Source organism: Argopecten irradians, chromosome 2, assembly GCF_041381155.1.
Source record: "Argopecten irradians isolate NY chromosome 2, Ai_NY, whole genome shotgun sequence".
In the NCBI taxonomy this organism is placed as follows: domain Eukaryota; kingdom Metazoa; phylum Mollusca; class Bivalvia; order Pectinida; family Pectinidae; genus Argopecten; species Argopecten irradians.
The window spans coordinates 68,013,564-68,033,950 of NC_091135.1; the positions used below are offsets into that span (position 1 = coordinate 68,013,564).

The 20,387-nt window shown below is 38.7% G+C and overlaps 1 protein-coding gene across 1 annotated transcript in view; it reads left to right on the plus strand.

Annotated features, from left to right (window-relative positions):
• LOC138316805 (uncharacterized) overlaps positions 1–20,387 on the plus strand; it is a 40,797-nt gene that overhangs the window by 11,816 nt on the left and 8,594 nt on the right. The window contains 4 exon segments of the mRNA XM_069258460.1: positions 1,090–1,837; positions 2,127–2,143; positions 16,769–16,856; positions 18,918–19,037. Of these exon segments, the coding sequence (XP_069114561.1) occupies positions 1,090–1,837; positions 2,127–2,143; positions 16,769–16,856; positions 18,918–19,037 (973 nt within the window).

Below are 20,387 nucleotides of genomic sequence, written 5' to 3' on the forward strand. Positions count from 1 at the left end.
GGGGGGGAAAAGAAAGGAAAGAAAAGAGAGAAAAAAAAGAAAAGAGAAAGAAAGAAAGAAGATGTAAAAGAAAAGAAGGAAAGAAGTAGAGCAAAAAAAAGAGAAAGAAGCAGGAAAAGAGAAAGAAAAGGAGAGAAAGAAAGAAAAGAAGAAGATAGGAAAAAAAGAAAAAGAATGAAAGAAAGAGAAAAAAAGAAAGAGATGAAAGAAAATAAAGAAAGAGAAAGAGAGAAAATGCCAGAAAAGGAGAGAGAGAAGAGAAAGAAGGTAAATAAAAGAAGAGAAAAAAAAAGAAAAAAAAGAGGAAAATGAAAAGAAGAGAACGAATAGAAAGAGGATGTAAGAAGAATGAAAAAAAGAAGACAAGTAATGAATAAAAAAAAAATGAAGTGTAAAAAGAATAGAAAAAGAAAAGGTCTAAAAGAAGAAGAGGGAAGAAAAATGGAAAGGAAGAAGAGGTTAGAAAGAAAGGAAGAAGAGAGAAAGAAGAAAGTGACAAAGGAAAGGGAGAAGAGGGAAGAAAAAGGAAAGAATGAGAGGAGGAGAAGAAAAAAAGAAAAGAAAAGAAAGAGAGAAAAAGAAAAATAAAAGAAAAGAATAGAGTGGAACATAGAAAAAAAAAAAAGAAGAGGAAAAAGAGAAAAGAAAAGAATAAGAAAAAAGAAGAAAGTGAGAAGAGAGAGAGAAAGAGAATAACAAAGAGAACAAGAGAAAGAGAAGAGAAGAAAAAGAAAGAGAGAGAGGAGAAGAGAAGAGAAAAAAGAAGAAGAAAGAAAAGAGAGAAAAGAGAAGAGAAGAAGAGAAAAAAAGAAGAAAGAAGAAGAAAGAAAAAAGAGAGAGGAGAAAAGAAGAAAGAGAAGAAGAGAGAAGAAGAAAAAGAAAGAAGAAAAGAAGGAGAAAGAGAAGAAAGAAGAAGAAAGAAAAGAAGAAAAAAGAAGAAAGAAGAAGAGAAGAAAGAGAAGAAGAAAGAGAAAAAAAGAAGAGAAAAAAGAAGAAAAAAGAAGAGAGAAAGAAAAGAAGAAAGGAAAAGAAGAAAAAGAAGAAAAAAAAAGAAGAAAAAAGAGAGAAAGAGAATAGGAAGAAGAGAAGAAGAAGAGAAAGAAGAAAGAGAAAAAGAGAGAAGTGAAGAAAGAGAAAAAGAAGAGAAGAAGAAGAAGAGAAGAGAAGAAAAGAGGAAGAGAGAGAGAAAAGAAAAGGAGAAGAAAGAGAGAAAGAAGAGAGAAGAAGAAAAGAGAGAAAGAAGAAGAGAAAAGAAAAAGAAAAGAAAAGAAGAAGAGAGGAGAAGAAAGAGAGAAAAAGAAAAAGAAAGAGAAGAAAGGAAGGAAAAGAGAAAGAGAGGAGAAGAAAGAAGAAGAAGAAAAGAAGAAAAAAGGAAGAGAAAAACAGAAAGAAGAAGAAAGAGAAAGAAAAAGAAGAAGTAGAGTAGAAAAGAAGAAAGAAAAAGGAAAAGAAGGAAGAAGTAAAAAGAAGAAGAGAAGAAAGAAGAAGGAAAAGAAGAAAGAGAGAGAAGAAGAAGAGAAAAGAAGAAGAAAAAGAGAAAAGAGAGAAGAAAGAGAAGAAGAAGAAAGAAAAAGAAGAGAGAAGAGAAGAAAAGAGAAGAAAAAGAAAGAAGAGAAAGAGAAAGATAAAGGAAAGAGGAGAAGAGGTAAGAAAGTAGAAGAAAAGAGAAAGAAAGAAAGAGAGGAAGAAAGAAGGAGAAAGAAGAAGAAAGAAAAAAAGAAGAATAAAAGAGAAGAGAGAAAGAGAAAAGAAGAAGAAAAAAAGAAGAGAAGAAAGAGAAAAGTAGAAGAGAAGGAGAGAAAGGAGAGAAAGAAAAAAGAAAGAAAAGAAGAGAAAAGTAAGAGAAGAAGAAACGAAAAGTAGAGAGGTAAGAAGAAAGAAAAGAAAAAAGAGAGAAATGAAGAAGAAAAGAAAGAGAAGAGAGGAGAAAAAGAGAAGAAGAAGAATTACTGTACTGTAAAATAAAGTGGGAGAACCAACACTCCTGATGTATTGGTATGTGGTGCCTCTACTGCTGGGTAGATACCACACAGTATTCAGTAGAGATCCTTTACTGTACTGTAAAATAAAGTGGGAGAACCAACACTCCTGATGTATTAATATGTGGTGCCTCTACTGCTGGGTAGATACCACACGGTATTCAGTAAGAGATCCTGTACTGTACTGTAAAATAAAGTGGGAGAACCAACACTCCTGATGTATTAATATGTGGTGCCTCTACTGCTGGGTAGATACCACATGGTATTCAGTAGAGATCCTTTACTGTACTGTAAAATAAAGTTGGAGAACCAACACTCCTGATGTATTAATATGTGGTGCCTCTACTGCTGGGTAGATACCACATGGTATTCAGTAGAGATCCTTTACTGTACTGTAAAATAAAGTTGGAGAACCAACACTCCTGATGTATTGGTATGTGGTGCCTCTACTGCTGGGTAGATACCACACGGTATTCAGTAGAGATCCTTTACTGTACTGTAAAATAAAGTTGGAGAACCAACACTCCTGATGTATTGTATGTGTGCCTCTACTGCTGGGTAGATACACTGGTATTCAGTAGAGATCCTTTAGTCTGTACTGCTGGGTAGAACAACACTGATGTATTATATGTGGTGCCTCTACTGGTATTCAGTAGAGATCCTGTACTGTACTGTAAAATAAAGTGGGAGAACCAACACTCCTGATGTATTAATATGTGGTGCCTCTACTGCTGGGTAGATACCACACAGTATTCAGTAGAGATCCTGTACTGTACTGTAAAGTGGGAGAACCAACACTCCTGATGTATTGGTATGTGGTGCCTCTACTGCTGGGTAGATACCACACGGTATTCAGTAGAGATCCTTTACTGTACTGTAAAATAAAGTTGGAGAACCAACACTCCTGATGTATTAATATGTGGTGCCTCTACTGCTGGGTAGATACCACATGGTATTCAGTAGAGATCCTTTACTGTACTGTAAAATAAAGTGGGAGAACCAACACTCCTGATGTATTAATATGTGGTGCCTCTACTGCTGGGTAGATACCACACGGTATTCAGTAGAGATCCTTTACTGTACTGTAAAATAAAGTGGGAGAACCAACACTCCTGATGTATTGGTATGTGGTGCCTCTACTGCTGGGTAGATACCACACAGTATTCAGTAGAGATCCTTTACTGTACTGTAAAATAAAGTGGGAGAACCAACACTCCTGATGTATTAATATGTGGTGCCTCTACTGCTGGGTAGATACCACACAGTATTCAGTAGAGATCCTTTACTGTACTGTAAAATAAAGTGGGAGAACCAACACTCCTGATGTATTGGTATGTGGTGCCTCTACTGCTGGGTAGATACCACACAGTATTCAGTAGAGATCCTTTACTGTACTGTAAAATAAAGTGGGAGAACCAACACTCCTGATGTATTGGTATGTGGTGCCTCTACTGCTGGGTAGATACCACACGGTATTCAGTAGAGATCCTTTACTGTACTGTAAAATAAAGTGGGAGAACCAACACTCCTGATGTATTAATATGTGGTGCCTCTACTGCTGGGTAGATACCACATGGTATTCAGTAGAGATCCTTTACTGTACTGTAAAATAAAGTTGGAGAACCAACACTCCTGATGTATTAATATGTGGTGCCTCTACTGCTGGGTAGATACCACATGGTATTCAGTAGAGATCCTTTACTGTACTGTAAAATAAAGTTGGAGAACCAACACTCCTGATGTATTAATATGTGGTGCCTCTACTGCTGGGTAGATACCACACGGTATTCAGTAGAGATCCTTTACTGTACTGTAAAGTGGGAGAACCAACACTCCTGATGTATTGGTATGTGGTGCCTCTACTGCTGGGTAGATACCACACGGTATTCAGTAGAGATCCTTTACTGTACTGTAAAATAAAGTGGGAGAACCAACACTCCTGATGTATTAATATGTGGTGCCTCTACTGCTGGGTAGATACCACACAGTATTCAGTAGAGATCCTTTACTGTACTGTAAAATAAAGTGGGAGAACCAACACTCCTGATGTATTGGTATGTGGTGCCTCTACTGCTGGGTAGATACCACATGGTATTCAGTAGAGATCCTTTACTGTACTGTAAAATAAAGTTGGAGAACCAACACTCCTGATGTATTAATATGTGGTGCCTCTACTGCTGGGTAGATACCACACAGTATTCAGTAGAGATCCTTTACTGTACTGTAAAATAAAGTGGGAGAACCAACCAACACTCCTGATGTATTAATATGTGGTGCCTCTACTGCTGGGTAGATACCACACAGTATTCAGTAGAGATCCTTTACTGTACTGTAAAATAAAGTGGGAGAACCAACACTCCTGATGTATTGGTATGTGGTGCCTCTACTGCTGGGTAGATACCACACAGTATTCAGTAGAGATCCTTTACTGTACTGTAAAGTGGGAGAACCAACACTCCTGATGTATTGGTATGTGGTGCCTCTACTGCTGGGTAGATCAGTATTCAGTAGAGATCCTTTACTGTACTGTAAAATAAAGTGGGAGAACCAACACTCCTGATGTATTATATGTGGTGCCTCTACTGCTGGGTAGATACCACACAGTATTCAGTAGAGATCCTTTACTACTGTACTGTAAAATAAAGTGGGAGAACCAACACTCCTGATGTATTAATATGTGGTGCCTCTACTGCTGGGTAGATACCACATGGTATTCAGTAGAGATCCTTTACTGTACTGTAAAATAAAGTTGGAGAACCAACACTCCTGATGTATTAATATGTGGTGCCTCTACTGCTGGGTAGATACCACACGGTATTCAGTAGAGATCCTTTACTGTACTGTAAAATAAAGTGGGAGAACCAACACTCCTGATGTATTGGTATGTGGTGCCTCTACTGCTGGGTAGATACCACACGGTATTCAGTAGAGATCCTTTACTGTACTGTAAAATAAAGTGGGAGAACCAACACTCCTGATGTATTAATATGTGGTGCCTCTACTGCTGGGTAGATACCACACAGTATTCAGTAGAGATCCTGTACTGTACTGTAAAATAAAGTGGGAGAACCAACACTCCTGATGTATTGGTATGTGGTGCCTCTACTGCTGGGTAGATACCACACAGTATTCAGTAGAGATCCTTTACTGTACTGTAAAATAAAGTGGGAGAACCAACACTCCTGATGTATTAATATGTGGTGCCTCTACTGCTGGGTAGATACCACACAGTATTCAGTAGAGATCCTGTACTGTACTGTAAAGTGGGAGAACCAACACTCCTGATGTATTAATATGTGGTGCCTCTACTGCTGGGTAGATACCACACGGTATTCAGTAGAGATCCTTTACTGTACTGTAAAATAAAGTGGGAGAACCAACACTCCTGATGTATTGGTATGTGGTGCCTCTACTGCTGGGTAGATACCACACAGTATTCAGTAGAGATCCTTTACTGTACTGTAAAATAAAGTGGGAGAACCAACACTCCTGATGTATTGGTATGTGGTGCCTCTACTGCTGGGTAGATACCACACAGTATTCAGTAGAGATCCTTTACTGTACTGTAAAATAAAGTGGGAGAACCAACACTCCTGATGTATTGGTATGTGGTGCCTCTACTGCTGGGTAGATACCACACAGTATTCAGTAGAGATCCTGTACTGTACTGTAAAATAAAGTGGGAGAACCAACACTCCTGATGTATTAATATGTGGTGCCTCTACTGCTGGGTAGATACCACACGGTATTCAGTAGAGATCCTGTACTGTACTGTAAAATAAAGTGGGAGAACCAACACTCCTGATGTATTAATATGTGGTGCCTCTACTGCTGGGTAGATACCACACAGTATTCAGTAGAGATCCTGTACTGTACTGTAAAGTGGGAGAACCAACACTCCTGATGTATTGGTATGTGGTGCCTCTACTGCTGGGTAGATACCACATGGTATTCAGTAGAGATCCTTTACTGTACTGTAAAATAAAGTTGGAGAACCAACACTCCTGATGTATTAATATGTGGTGCCTCTACTGCTGGGTAGATACCACACAGTATTCAGTAGAGATCCTTTACTGTACTGTAAAATAAAGTGGGAGAACCAACACTCCTGATGTATTGGTATGTGGTGCCTCTACTGCTGGGTAGATACCACACAGTATTCAGTAGAGATCCTGTACTGTACTGTAAAATAAAGTGGAGAACCAACACTCCTGATGTATTAATATGTGGTGCCTCTACTGCTGGGTAGATACCACACGGTATTCAGTAGAGATCCTTTACTGTACTGTAAAATAAAGTGGGAGAACCAACACTCCTGATGTATTAATATGTGGTGCCTCTACTGCTGGGTAGATACCACACAGTATTCAGTAGAGATCCTTTACTGTACTGTAAAATAAAGTGGGAGAACCAACACTCCTGATGTATTGGTATGTGGTGCCTCTACTGCTGGGTAGATACCACACAGTATTCAGTAGAGATCCTTTACTGTACTGTAAAATAAAGTGGGAGAACCAACACTCCTGATGTATTGGTATGTGGTGCCTCTACTGCTGGGTAGATACCACACAGTATTCAGTAGAGATCCTGTACTGTACTGTAAAATAAAGTGGGAGAACCAACACTCCTGATGTATTGGTATGTGGTGCCTCTACTGCTGGGTAGATACCACACAGTATTCAGTAGAGATCCTTTACTGTACTGTAAAATAAAGTGGGAGAACCAACACTCCTGATGTATTAATATGTGGTGCCTCTACTGCTGGGTAGATACCACACAGTATTCAGTAGAGATCCTTTACTGTACTGTAAAATAAAGTGGGAGAACCAACACTCCTGATGTATTGGTATGTGGTGCCTCTACTGCTGGGTAGATACCACACAGTATTCAGTAGAGATCCTTTACTGTACTGTAAAATAAAGTGGGAGAACCAACACTCCTGATGTATTGGTATGTGGTGCCTCTACTGCTGGGTAGATACCACACGTATTCAGTAGAGATCCTTACTGTACTGTAAAATAAAGTGGGAGAACCAACACTCCTGATGTATTATATGTGGTGGCGGTAGATACCACAGTATTCAGTAGAGATCCTTTACTGTACTGTAAAATAAAGTGGGAGAACCAACACTCCTGATGTATTAATATGTGGTGCCTCTACTGCTGGGTAGATACCACATGGTATTCAGTAGAGATCCTTTACTGTACTGTAAAATAAAGTTGGAGAACCAACACTCCTGATGTATTAATATGTGGTGCCTCTACTGCTGGGTAGATACCACACAGTATTCAGTAGAGATCCTTTACTGTACTGTAAAATAAAGTGGGAGAACCAACACTCCTGATGTATTGGTATGTGGTGCCTCTACTGCTGGGTAGATACCACACAGTATTCAGTAGAGATCCTTTACTGTACTGTAAAATAAAGTGGGAGAACCAACACTCCTGATGTATTGGTATGTGGTGCCTCTACTGCTGGGTAGATACCACACAGTATTCAGTAGAGATCCTTTACTGTACTGTAAAATAAAGTGGGAGAACCAACACTCCTGATGTATTGGTATGTGGTGCCTCTACTGCTGGGTAGATACCACACGGTATTCAGTAGAGATCCTGTACTGTACTGTAAAATAAAGTGGGAGAACCAACACTCCTGATGTATTGGTATGTGGTGCCTCTACTGCTGGGTAGATACCACACGGTATTCAGTAGAGATCCTTTACTGTACTGTAAAATAAAGTGGGAGAACCAACACTCCTGATGTATTAATATGTGGTGCCTCTACTGCTGGGTAGATACCACACGGTATTCAGTAGAGATCCTGTACTGTACTGTAAAATAAAGTGGGAGAACCAACACTCCTGATGTATTAATATGTGGTGCCTCTACTGCTGGGTAGATACCACACAGTATTCAGTAGAGATCCTTACTGTACTGTAAAATAAAGTGGGAGAACCAACACTCCTGATGTATTGGTATGTGGTGCCTCTACTGCTGGGTAGATACCACACGGTATTCAGTAGAGATCCTTTACTGTACTGTAAAATAAAGTGGGAGAACCAACACTCCTGATGTATTAATATGTGGTGCCTCTACTGCTGGGTAGATACCACACAGTATTCAGTAGAGATCCTTTACTGTACTGTAAAATAAAGTGGGAGAACCAACACTCCTGATGTATTGGTATGTGGTGCCTCTACTGCTGGGTAGATACCACACGGTATTCAGTAGAGATCCTTTACTGTACTGTAAAATAAAGTGGGAGAACCAACACTCCTGATGTATTAATATGTGGTGCCTCTACTGCTGGGTAGATACCACACAGTATTCAGTAGAGATCCTTACTGTACTGTATTATGGTATGTGGGAGAACCAACAACACTGGAGACAAACCTGATGTATTATATGTGGTGCCTCTACTGCTGGGTAGATACCACACGGTATTCAGTAGAGATCCTTTACTGTACTGTAAAATAAAGTGGGAGAACCAACACTCCTGATGTATTAATATGTGGTGCCTCTACTGCTGGGTAGATACCACACAGTATTCAGTAGAGATCCTTTACTGTACTGTAAAATAAAGTGGGAGAACCAACACTCCTGATGTATTGGTATGTGGTGCCTCTACTGCTGGGTAGATACCACACGGTATTCAGTAGAGATCCTTTACTGTACTGTAAAATAAAGTGGGAGAACCAACACTCCTGATGTATTGGTATGTGGTGCCTCTACTGCTGGGTAGATACCACACAGTATTCAGTAGAGATCCTTTACTGTACTGTAAAATAAAGTGGGAGAACCAACACTCCTGATGTATTAATATGTGGTGCCTCTACTGCTGGGTAGATACCACACAGTATTCAGTAGAGATCCTGTACTGTACTGTAAAATAAAGTGGGAGAACCAACACTCCTGATGTATTAATATGTGGTGCCTCTACTGCTGGGTAGATACCACACGGTATTCAGTAGAGATCCTGTACTGTAAAGTGGGAGAACCAACACTCCTGATGTATTAATATGTGGTGCCTCTACTGCTGGGTAGATACCACACATGGTATTCAGTAGAGATCCTGTACTGTACTGTAAAGTGGGAGAACCAACACTCCTGATGTATTAATATGTGGTGCCTCTACTGCTGGGTAGATACCACACGGTATTCAGTAGAGATCCTTTACTGTACTGTAAAATAAAGTGGGAGAACCAACACTCCTGATGTATTAATATGTGGTGCCTCTACTGCTGGGTAGATACCACACGGTATTCAGTAGAGATCCTTTACTGTACTGTAAAATAAAGTGGGAGAACCAACACTCCTGATGTATTAATATGTGGTGCCTCTACTGCTGGGTAGATACCACACAGTATTCAGTAGAGATCCTTTACTGTACTGTAAAATAAAGTGGGAGAACCAACACTCCTGATGTATTGGTATGTGGTGCCTCTACTGCTGGGTAGATACCACACGGTATTCAGTAGAGATCCTGTACTGTACTGTAAAATAAAGTGGGAGAACCAACACTCCTGATGTATTGGTATGTGGTGCCTCTACTGCTGGGTAGATACCACACAGTATTCAGTAGAGATCCTTTACTGTACTGTAAAATAAAGTGGGAGAACCAACACTCCTGATGTATTAATATGTGGTGCCTCTACTGCTGGGTAGATACCACACAGTATTCAGTAGAGATCCTTTACTGTACTGTAAAATAAAGTGGGAGAACCAACACTCCTGATGTATTGGTATGTGGTGCCTCTACTGCTGGGTAGATACCACACAGTATTCAGTAGAGATCCTTTACTGTACTGTAAAATAAAGTGGGAGAACCAACACTCCTGATGTATTAATATGTGGTGCCTCTACTGCTGGGTAGATACCACACGGTATTCAGTAGAGATCCTTTACTGTACTGTAAAATAAAGTGGGAGAACCAACACTCCTGATGTATTGGTATGTGGTGCCTCTACTGCTGGGTAGATACCACACAGTATTCAGTAGAGATCCTTTACTGTACTGTAAAATAAAGTGGGAGAACCAACACTCCTGATGTATTGGTATGTGGTGCCTCTACTGCTGGGTAGATACCACACAGTATTCAGTAGAGATCCTTTACTGTACTGTAAAATAAAGTGGGAGAACCAACACTCCTGATGTATTTATGTGGTGCCTCTACTGCTGGGTAGATACCACACGGTATTCAGTAGAGATCCTTTACTGTACTGTAAAATAAAGTGGGAGAACCAACACTCCTGATGTATTAATATGTGGTGCCTCTACTGCTGGGTAGATACCACACAGTATTCAGTAGAGATCCTTTACTGTACTGTAAAATAAAGTGGGAGAGAACCAACACTCCTGATGTATTGGTATGTGGTGCCTCTACTGCTGGGTAGATACCACACGGTATTCAGTAGAGATCCTTTACTGTACTGTAAAATAAAGTGGGAGAACCAACACTCCTGATGTATTAATATGTGGTGCCTCTACTGCTGGGTAGATACCACACGGTATTCAGTAGAGATCCTTTACTGTACTGTAAAATAAAGTGGGAGAACCAACACTCCTGATGTATTAATATGTGGTGCCTCTACTGCTGGGTAGATACCACACGGTATTCAGTAGAGATCCTTTACTGTACTGTAAAATAAAGTGGGAGAACCAACACTCCTGATGTATTGGTATGTGGTGCCTCTACTGCTGGGTAGATACCACACAGTATTCAGTAGAGATCCTGTACTGTACTGTAAAATAAAGTGGGAGAACCAACACTCCTGATGTATTGGTATGTGGTGCCTCTACTGCTGGGTAGATACCACACAGTATTCAGTAGAGATCCTTTACTGTACTGTAAAATAAAGTGGGAGAACCAACACTCCTGATGTATTAATATGTGGTGCCTCTACTGCTGGGTAGATACCACACGGTATTCAGTAGAGATCCTTTACTGTACTGTAAAATAAAGTGGGAGAACCAACACTCCTGATGTATTGGTATGTGGTGCCTCTACTGCTGGGTAGATACCACACAGTATTCAGTAGAGATCCTTTACTGTACTGTAAAATAAAGTGGGAGAACCAACACTCCTGATGTATTGGTATGTGGTGCCTCTACTGCTGGGTAGATACCACACAGTATTCAGTAGAGATCCTTTACTGTACTGTAAAATAAAGTGGGAGAACCAACACTCCTGATGTATTGGTATGTGGTGCCTCTACTGCTGGGTAGATACCACACGGTATTCAGTAGAGATCCTTTACTGTACTGTAAAATAAAGTGGGAGAACCAACACTCCTGATGTATTGGTATGTGGTGCCTCTACTGCTGGGTAGATACCACACGGTATTCAGTAGAGATCCTTTACTGTACTGTAAAATAAAGTGGGAGAACCAACACTCCTGATGTATTGGTATGTGGTGCCTCTACTGCTGGGTAGATACCACATGGTATTCAGTAGAGATCCTTTACTGTACTGTAAAATAAAGTGGGAGAACCAACACTCCTGATGTATTGGTATGTGGTGCCTCTACTGCTGGGTAGATACCACACAGTATTCAGTAGAGATCCTTTACTGTACTGTAAAATAAAGTGGGAGAACCAACACTCCTGATGTATTAATATGTGGTGCCTCTACTGCTGGGTAGATACCACACAGTATTCAGTAGAGATCCTTTACTGTACTGTAAAATAAAGTGGGAGAACCAACACTCCTGATGTATTGGTATGTGGTGCCTCTACTGCTGGGTAGATACCACACAGTATTCAGTAGAGATCCTTTACTGTACTGTAAAATAAAGTGGGAGAACCAACACTCCTGATGTATTGGTATGTGGTGCCTCTACTGCTGGGTAGATACCACACGGTATTCAGTAGAGATCCTTTACTGTACTGTAAAATAAAGTGGGAGAACCAACACTCCTGATGTATTAATATGTGGTGCCTCTACTGCTGGGTAGATACCACACGGTATTCAGTAGAGATCCTTTACTGTACTGTAAAATAAAGTGGGAGAACCAACACTCCTGATGTATTAATATGTGGTGCCTCTACTGCTGGGTAGATACCACACAGTATTCAGTAGAGATCCTTTACTGTACTGTAAAATAAAGTGGGAGAACCAACACTCCTGATGTATTAATATGTGGTGCCTCTACTGCTGGGTAGATACCACACGGTATTCAGTAGAGATCCTTTACTGTACTGTAAAATAAAGTGGGAGAACCAACACTCCTGATGTATTGGTATGTGGTGCCTCTACTGCTGGGTAGATACCACACGGTATTCAGTAGAGATCCTTTACTGTACTGTAAAATAAAGTGGGAGAACCAACACTCCTGATGTATTGGTATGTGGTGCCTCTACTGCTGGGTAGATACCACACAGTATTCAGTAGAGATCCTTTACTGTACTGTAAAATAAAGTGGAGAACCAACACTCCTGATGTATTGGTATGTGGTGCCTCTACTGCTGGGTAGATACCACACAGTATTCAGTAGAGATCCTTTACTGTACTGTAAAATAAAGTGGGAGAACCAACACTCCTGATGTATTGGTATGTGGTGCCTCTACTGCTGGGTAGATACCACACGGTATTCAGTAGAGATCCTTTACTGTACTGTAAAATAAAGTGGGAGAACCAACACTCCTGATGTATTGGTATGTGGTGCCTCTACTGCTGGGTAGATACCACACAGTATTCAGTAGAGATCCTTTACTGTACTGTAAAATAAAGTGGGAGAACCAACACTCCTGATGTATTGGTATGTGGTGCCTCTACTGCTGGGTAGATACCACACGGTATTCAGTAGAGATCCTTTACTGTACTGTAAAATAAAGTGGGAGAACCAACACTCCTGATGTATTAATATGTGGTGCCTCTACTGCTGGGTAGATACCACACGGTATTCAGTAGAGATCCTTTACTGTACTGTAAAATAAAGTGGGAGAACCAACACTCCTGATGTATTAATATGTGGTGCCTCTACTGCTGGGTAGATACCACACGGTATTCAGTAGAGATCCTTACTGTACTGTAAAATAAAGTGGGAGAACCAACACTCCTGATGTATTTATGTGGTGCCTCTACTGCTGGGTAGATACCACACGTATTCAGTAGAGATCCTTTACTGTACTGTAAAATAAAGTGGGAGAACCAACACTCCTGATGTATTTATGTGGTGCCTCTACTGCTGGGTAGATACCACGGTAGATTCAGTAGAGATCCTTACTGTACTGTAAAATAAAGTGGGAGAACCAACACTCCTGATGTATTGGTATGTGGTGCCTCTACTGCTGGGTAGATACCACACGGTATTCAGTAGAGATCCTTTACTGTACTGTAAAATAAAGTGGGAGAACCAACACTCCTGATGTATTGGTATGTGGTGCCTCTACTGCTGGGTAGATACCACACAGTATTCAGTAGAGATCCTTTACTGTACTGTAAAATAAAGTGGGAGAACCAACACTCCTGATGTATTGGTATGTGGTGCCTCTACTGCTGGGTAGATACCACACGGTATTCAGTAGAGATCCTTTACTGTACTGTAAAGTGGGAGAACCAACACTCCTGATGTATTAATATGTGGTGCCTCTACTGCTGGGTAGATACCACACAGTATTCAGTAGAGATCCTTTACTGTACTGTAAAATAAAGTGGGAGAACCAACACTCCTGATGTATTGGTATGTGGTGCCTCTACTGCTGGGTAGATACCACACGGTATTCAGTAGAGATCCTGTACTGTACTGTAAAATAAAGTGGGAGAACCAACACTCCTGATGTATTGGTATGTGGTGCCTCTACTGCTGGGTAGATACCACACGGTATTCAGTAGAGATCCTTTACTGTACTGTAAAATAAAGTGGGAGAACCAACACTCCTGATGTATTAATATGTGGTGCCTCTACTGCTGGGTAGATACCACACGGTATTCAGTAGAGATCCTGTACTGTACTGTAAAATAAAGTGGGAGAACCAACACTCCTGATGTATTAATATGTGGTGCCTCTACTGCTGGGTAGATACCACATGGTATTCAGTAGAGATCCTTTACTGTACTGTAAAATAAAGTGGGAGAACCAACACTCCTGATGTATTGGTATGTGGTGCCTCTACTGCTGGGTAGATACCACACAGTATTCAGTAGAGATCCTTTACTGTACTGTAAAATAAAGTGGGAGAACCAACACTCCTGATGTATTGGTATGTGGTGCCTCTACTGCTGGGTAGATACCACACGGTATTCAGTAGAGATCCTTTACTGTACTGAAATAAAGTGGGAGAACACACTCTGATGTATTATGTGGTGCCTCTACTGCTGGGTAGAACACACGTATTCAGTCCTGATGTATTAATAAGTGGAGAACACCTCTGATGTATTATGTGTGCCTCTACTGCTGGGTAGATACCACACGGTATTCAGTAGAGATCCTGTACTGTACTGTAAAATAAAGTGGGAGAACCAACACTCCTGATGTATTAATATGTGGTGCCTCTACTGCTGGGTAGATACCACACGGTATTCAGTAGAGATCCTGTACTGTACTGTAAAATAAAGTGGGAGAACCAACACTCCTGATGTATTGGTATGTGGTGCCTCTACTGCTGGGTAGATACCACACGGTATTCAGTAGAGATCCTTTACTGTACTGTAAAATAAAGTGGGAGAACCAACACTCCTGATGTATTAATATGTGGTGCCTCTACTGCTGGGTAGATACCACACGGTATTCAGTAGAGATCCTTTACTGTACTGTAAAATAAAGTGGGAGAACCAACACTCCTGATGTATTGGTATGTGGTGCCTCTACTGCTGGGTAGATACCACACAGTATTCAGTAGAGATCCTTTACTGTACTGTAAAATAAAGTGGGAGAACCAACACTCCTGATGTATTGGTATGTGGTGCCTCTACTGCTGGGTAGATACCACACAGTATTCAGTAGAGATCCTGTACTGTACTGTAAAATAAAGTGGGAGAACCAACACTCCTGATGTATTGGTATGTGGTGCCTCTACTGCTGGGTAGATACCACACAGTATTCAGTAGAGATCCTTTACTGTACTGTAAAATAAAGTGGGAGAACCAACACTCCTGATGTATTGGTATGTGGTGCCTCTACTGCTGGGTAGATACCACACAGTATTCAGTAGAGATCCTGTACTGTACTGTAAAATAAAGTGGGAGAACCAACACTCCTGATGTATTGGTATGTGGTGCCTCTACTGCTGGGTAGATACCACACGGTATTCAGTAGAGATCCTTTACTGTACTGTAAAATAAAGTGGGAGAACCAACACTCCTGATGTATTGGTATGTGGTGCCTCTACTGCTGGGTAGATACCACACAGTATTCAGTAGAGATCCTTTACTGTACTGTAAAATAAAGTGGGAGAACCAACACACCTGATGTATTGGTATGTGGTGCCTCTACTGCTGGGTAGATACCACACGGTATTCAGTAGAGATCCTTTACTGTACTGTAAAATAAAGTGGGAGAACCAACACTCCTGATGTATTGGTATGTGGTGCCTCTACTGCTGGGTAGATACCACACAGTATTCAGTAGAGATCCTTTACTGTACTGTAAAATAAAGTGGGAGAACCAACACTCCTGATGTATTGGTATGTGGTGCCTCTACTGCTGGGTAGATACCACACAGTATTCAGTAGAGATCCTTTACTGTACTGTAAAATAAAGTGGGAGAACCAACACTCCTGATGTATTGGTATGTGGTGCCTCTACTGCTGGGTAGATACCACACAGTATTCAGTAGAGATCCTTTACTGTACTGTAAAATAAAGTGGGAGAACCAACACTCCTGATGTATTAATATGTGGTGCCTCTACTGCTGGGTAGATACCACACGGTATTCAGTAGAGATCCTTTACTGTACTGTAAAATAAAGTGGGAGAACCAACACTCCTGATGTATTGGTATGTGGTGCCTCTACTGCTGGGTAGATACCACACAGTATTCAGTAGAGATCCTGTACTGTACTGTAAAATAAAGTGGGAGAACCAACACTCCTGATGTATTAATATGTGGTGCCTCTACTAAAGGGCATGCCACCTACAAGAGAACAAGAAAGCAAAATTATTATTTTGCAAATGCAGTTCTGTTTAATACGATTAATAAAAACTCATCGGTGCATGTTTATTTAAGATGATTTTTTCATCCTTAAATTTTGCCTTAAATTTTGATTTTTAACCCACACCATCATCAGATTTTAAGCTATTCAAATCGCCTTTCGTCTGTAGTTTGTGATCCGTCTGTCAATCAGTTAACAATTCTTGTTATCTCTATTTCTCAGAAAGAACTGAAGGGATCATTCTCAAATTTCATATGTAGGTTCCCCTAGAGCCCTAATCGTGCTTATTGCATTTTGGGACCAATCGGTCAAAAAGATGGCTGCCAGGCAGACATCTTGGATTTTGAAAGTTAAAGTTTGTTATCGCTATTTCTCAGAAAGTGGTGAAGGGATCATTCTCAAATTTCACATGTAGGTTCCCCTAGAGCCCTAATTGTGCTTATTGCATTTTGGGACCAATCAGTCAAAAAGATGGCCGCCAGGCAGACATCTTGGATTTTGGTAGTTAAGTTAGTTATCACTATTTCTCAGAAAGTACTCTAAGGTTTTGTCTCAAATTCCATAATAAGGTTCTCCTTGGGCCCTAGTTGTGCATATTGGGATTTGAAACCAATCGGTCAACAAGATGGCCGACAGGCCACCATCTTAGACTTTTGTCAGACATATATCAATTGTCAGACATATATCAATCTTTGGTAGGCACCAAGCTCCCTCTGGGATCTCTTGTTAAATATTTTGTTCTATTTTCAGGAACAAAGTTTAGTAAAACGGTTCAAATCTCAAGGTGGTAAGTTATCCTGCTGTAAATGGATAATAAAAAGTAGTTTGATTTATTTTTATAGAAAAGTTTAAACTAATCTGTATCTTAGAAAAGTTTTATTGATATTCATAAAACTTTTTAACAACCTTTTAATACTGGTTGTATTTCCAAATATATGTACGTTGTATATATCAAAAGCAATATACAAGATTTTTCTGCCATTGAAGGCTCCAGTTGCATGCACTTACATGTAATATTATACTCACAAAAGAAATGTAGTTTCCTGATATAATAGTATACACACTAAAGAAATGTTGTTTCCTGATATAATAGTATACACACAAAAGAAATGTAGTTTCCTGATATAATAGTATACTCACAAAAGAAATGTAGTTTCCTGATATAATAGTATACTCACAAAAGAAATGTAGTTTCCTGATATAATAGTATACACACAAAAGAAATGTAGTTTCCTGATATAATAGTATACACACAAAAGAATTGAGTTTCCTGATATAATAGTATACTCACCAAAAAATGTAGTTTCCTGATATAATAGTATACACACAAAAGAAATGGAGTTTCCTGATATAATAGTATACTCACAAAAGAAATGGAGATTCCTGATATAATAGTATACACACAAAAGAATTGAGTTTCCTGATATAATAGTATACTCACAAAAAAAATGTAGTTTCCTGATATAATAGTATACACACAAAAGAAATGTAGTTTCCTGATATAATAGTATACACACAAAAGAAATGTAGTTTCCTGATATAAAAGTATACACACAAAAGAAATGTAGTGTCATGATATAATAGTATACACACAAAAGAAATGGAGATTCCTGATATAATAGTATACACACAAAAGAAATGGAGATTCCTGATATAATAGTATTCACACAAAAGATATGGAGATTCCTGATATAATAGTATACACACAAAAGAAATGGAGATTCCTGATATAATAGTATACACACAAAAGAAATGGAGATTCCTGATATAATAGTATACACACAAAGAAATGGAGATTCCTGATATAATAGTATACACACAAAAGAAATGTAGTTTCCTGATATGATAGTATACACACAAAAGAAATGTAGTTTCCTGATATAATAGTATTCACACAAAAGAAATGGAGTTTCCTGATATAATAGTATACACACAAAAGAAATGTAGTTTCCTGATATAATAGTATACTCACAAAAGAAATGGAGATTCCTGATATAATAGCATACTCACAAAAGAAATGTAGTTTCCTGATATAATAGTATACATACAAACGAAATGTAGTTTCCTGATATAATAGTATACTCACAAAAGAAATGTAGTTTCCTGATATAATAGTATACACACAAACGAAATGTAGTTTCCTGATATAATAGTATACTCACAAAAGAAATGGAGATTCCTGATATAATAGTATACACACAAAAGAAATGTAGTTTCCTGATATAATAGTATTCACACAAAAGAAATATAGTTTCCTGATATAATAGTATACACACAAAAGAAATGGAGATTCCTGATATAATAGCATACACACAAAAGAAATGGAGATTCCTGATATAATAGTATACACACAAAAGAAATGGAGATTCCTGATATAATAGCATACTCACAAAAGAAATGTAGTTTCATGATATAATAGTATACACACAAAAGAAATGTAGATTCCTGATATAATAGTATTCACACAAAAGAAATGGAGTTTCCTGATATAATAGTATACACACAAAAGAAATGTAGTTTCCTGATATAATAGTATACTCACAAAAGAAATGTAGTTTCCTGATATAATAGTATACACACAAAAGAAATGTAGTTTCCTGATATAATAGTATACTCACAAAAGAAATGTAGTTTCCTGATATAATAGTATACACACAAAAGAAATGTAGTTTCCTGATATAATAGTATACATACAAAAGAAATGTAGTTTCCTGATATGATAGTATACACACAAAAGAAATGTAGTTTCCTGATATAATAGTATACTCACAAAAGAAATGGAGTTTCCTGATATAATAGTATACTCACAAAAGAAATGGAGTTTCCTGATCTATTTCCATGTTTGTAGGTGCCCAGCTGAAGGAGTTCTGTCAGTACGGTACACGAGAGGAATGTAAAAAACTTGGAGAGACCAAAGAACAGTGTCGCAAGTTGCATTTCAGGAAAATTATCCACAAGCATACAGATGGTAAATATGTTTTATTTACTGTGAAAATGATGCCATCCTTTATCTAACAGAACATATATATTCCATACGTCTTTTACAGAGTTATCTGCCCATGTGGGCATTATGTCATTAGTTTGGTTTGTGTCTAAAAACTATGTTGTTTTCACTAAAACAAAATGTAATGTTGGTAGGCTGTTAAGCTCACAAACACATCACAAACCATACCTTCTCACAAGATAATATGAATAACACATCACAAATCATACCTTCTCACAAGATAATATGAATAACACATCACAAACCATACCTTCTCACAAGATAATATGAATAACACATCACAAACCATACCTTCTCACAAGATAATATGAATAACACATCACAAACCATACCTTCTCACAAGATAATATGAATAACACATCACAAACCATACCTTCTCACAAGATAATATAAATAACACATCACAAACCATACCTTCTCACAATGATAACACACACAAACCATAATCACATGAATGAAACACATCACAAACCATACCTTCTCACAAGATAATATGAATAACACATCACAAACCATACCTTCTCACAAGATAATATGAATAACACATCACAAACCATACCTTCTCACAGTAAAGATAATATGAATAACCTTCTCCAAGTATATGATAACACATCACAAACCAACCTTCTCACAAGATAATATGAATAACACATCACAAACCATACCTTCTCACAAGATAATATATTTACACTTGCTATGCTTGGTCACTATACGCTAATACTAGCCGATTTTGTTTACCATAACTGCATGGTAACATTGAACTTTGAACTTGCGTAAGAATATGTTCTATGCAACGTAAAAGGACTACTTTTTTAAACAAACACATGGCTTTGTTTACATTTTGATGCAACATTACGTGGATATCGTTGTTTTTCATAGAATTTTGGAAAAATGTAAACAATAAATACATGTTTTATATTTATATATGATTCAAACAATTTTTAAATTAACAATTGTATAAAGAAACGGAAAAATATCCCGACCGGGGCGACGTGCTTTCATTTTTGTTAAAAATGATGGGTGTCAAATGTAAACATTACCTCTGTGTCTGTGTTCGTCATACGATCGAGTCTTTTGGGTGGACGGGCGTGAGACCTTCTGATAGAGGTCAGTTATAAACATATCCTCTTGTCTTTGTTCTTTGAGAATTTAATCATGTGTATTATAAAACATGCACCGCTAGTAATCCACGTGTTGACAGTTACGCGTCACCACAAATACATTGTATCCATCGAACACAAGTGAAGTTGTTCCATCTATAGCCTAGATGGCGATGGATATAAGCGTAGATTATATAATCACATGGCTCCCAAG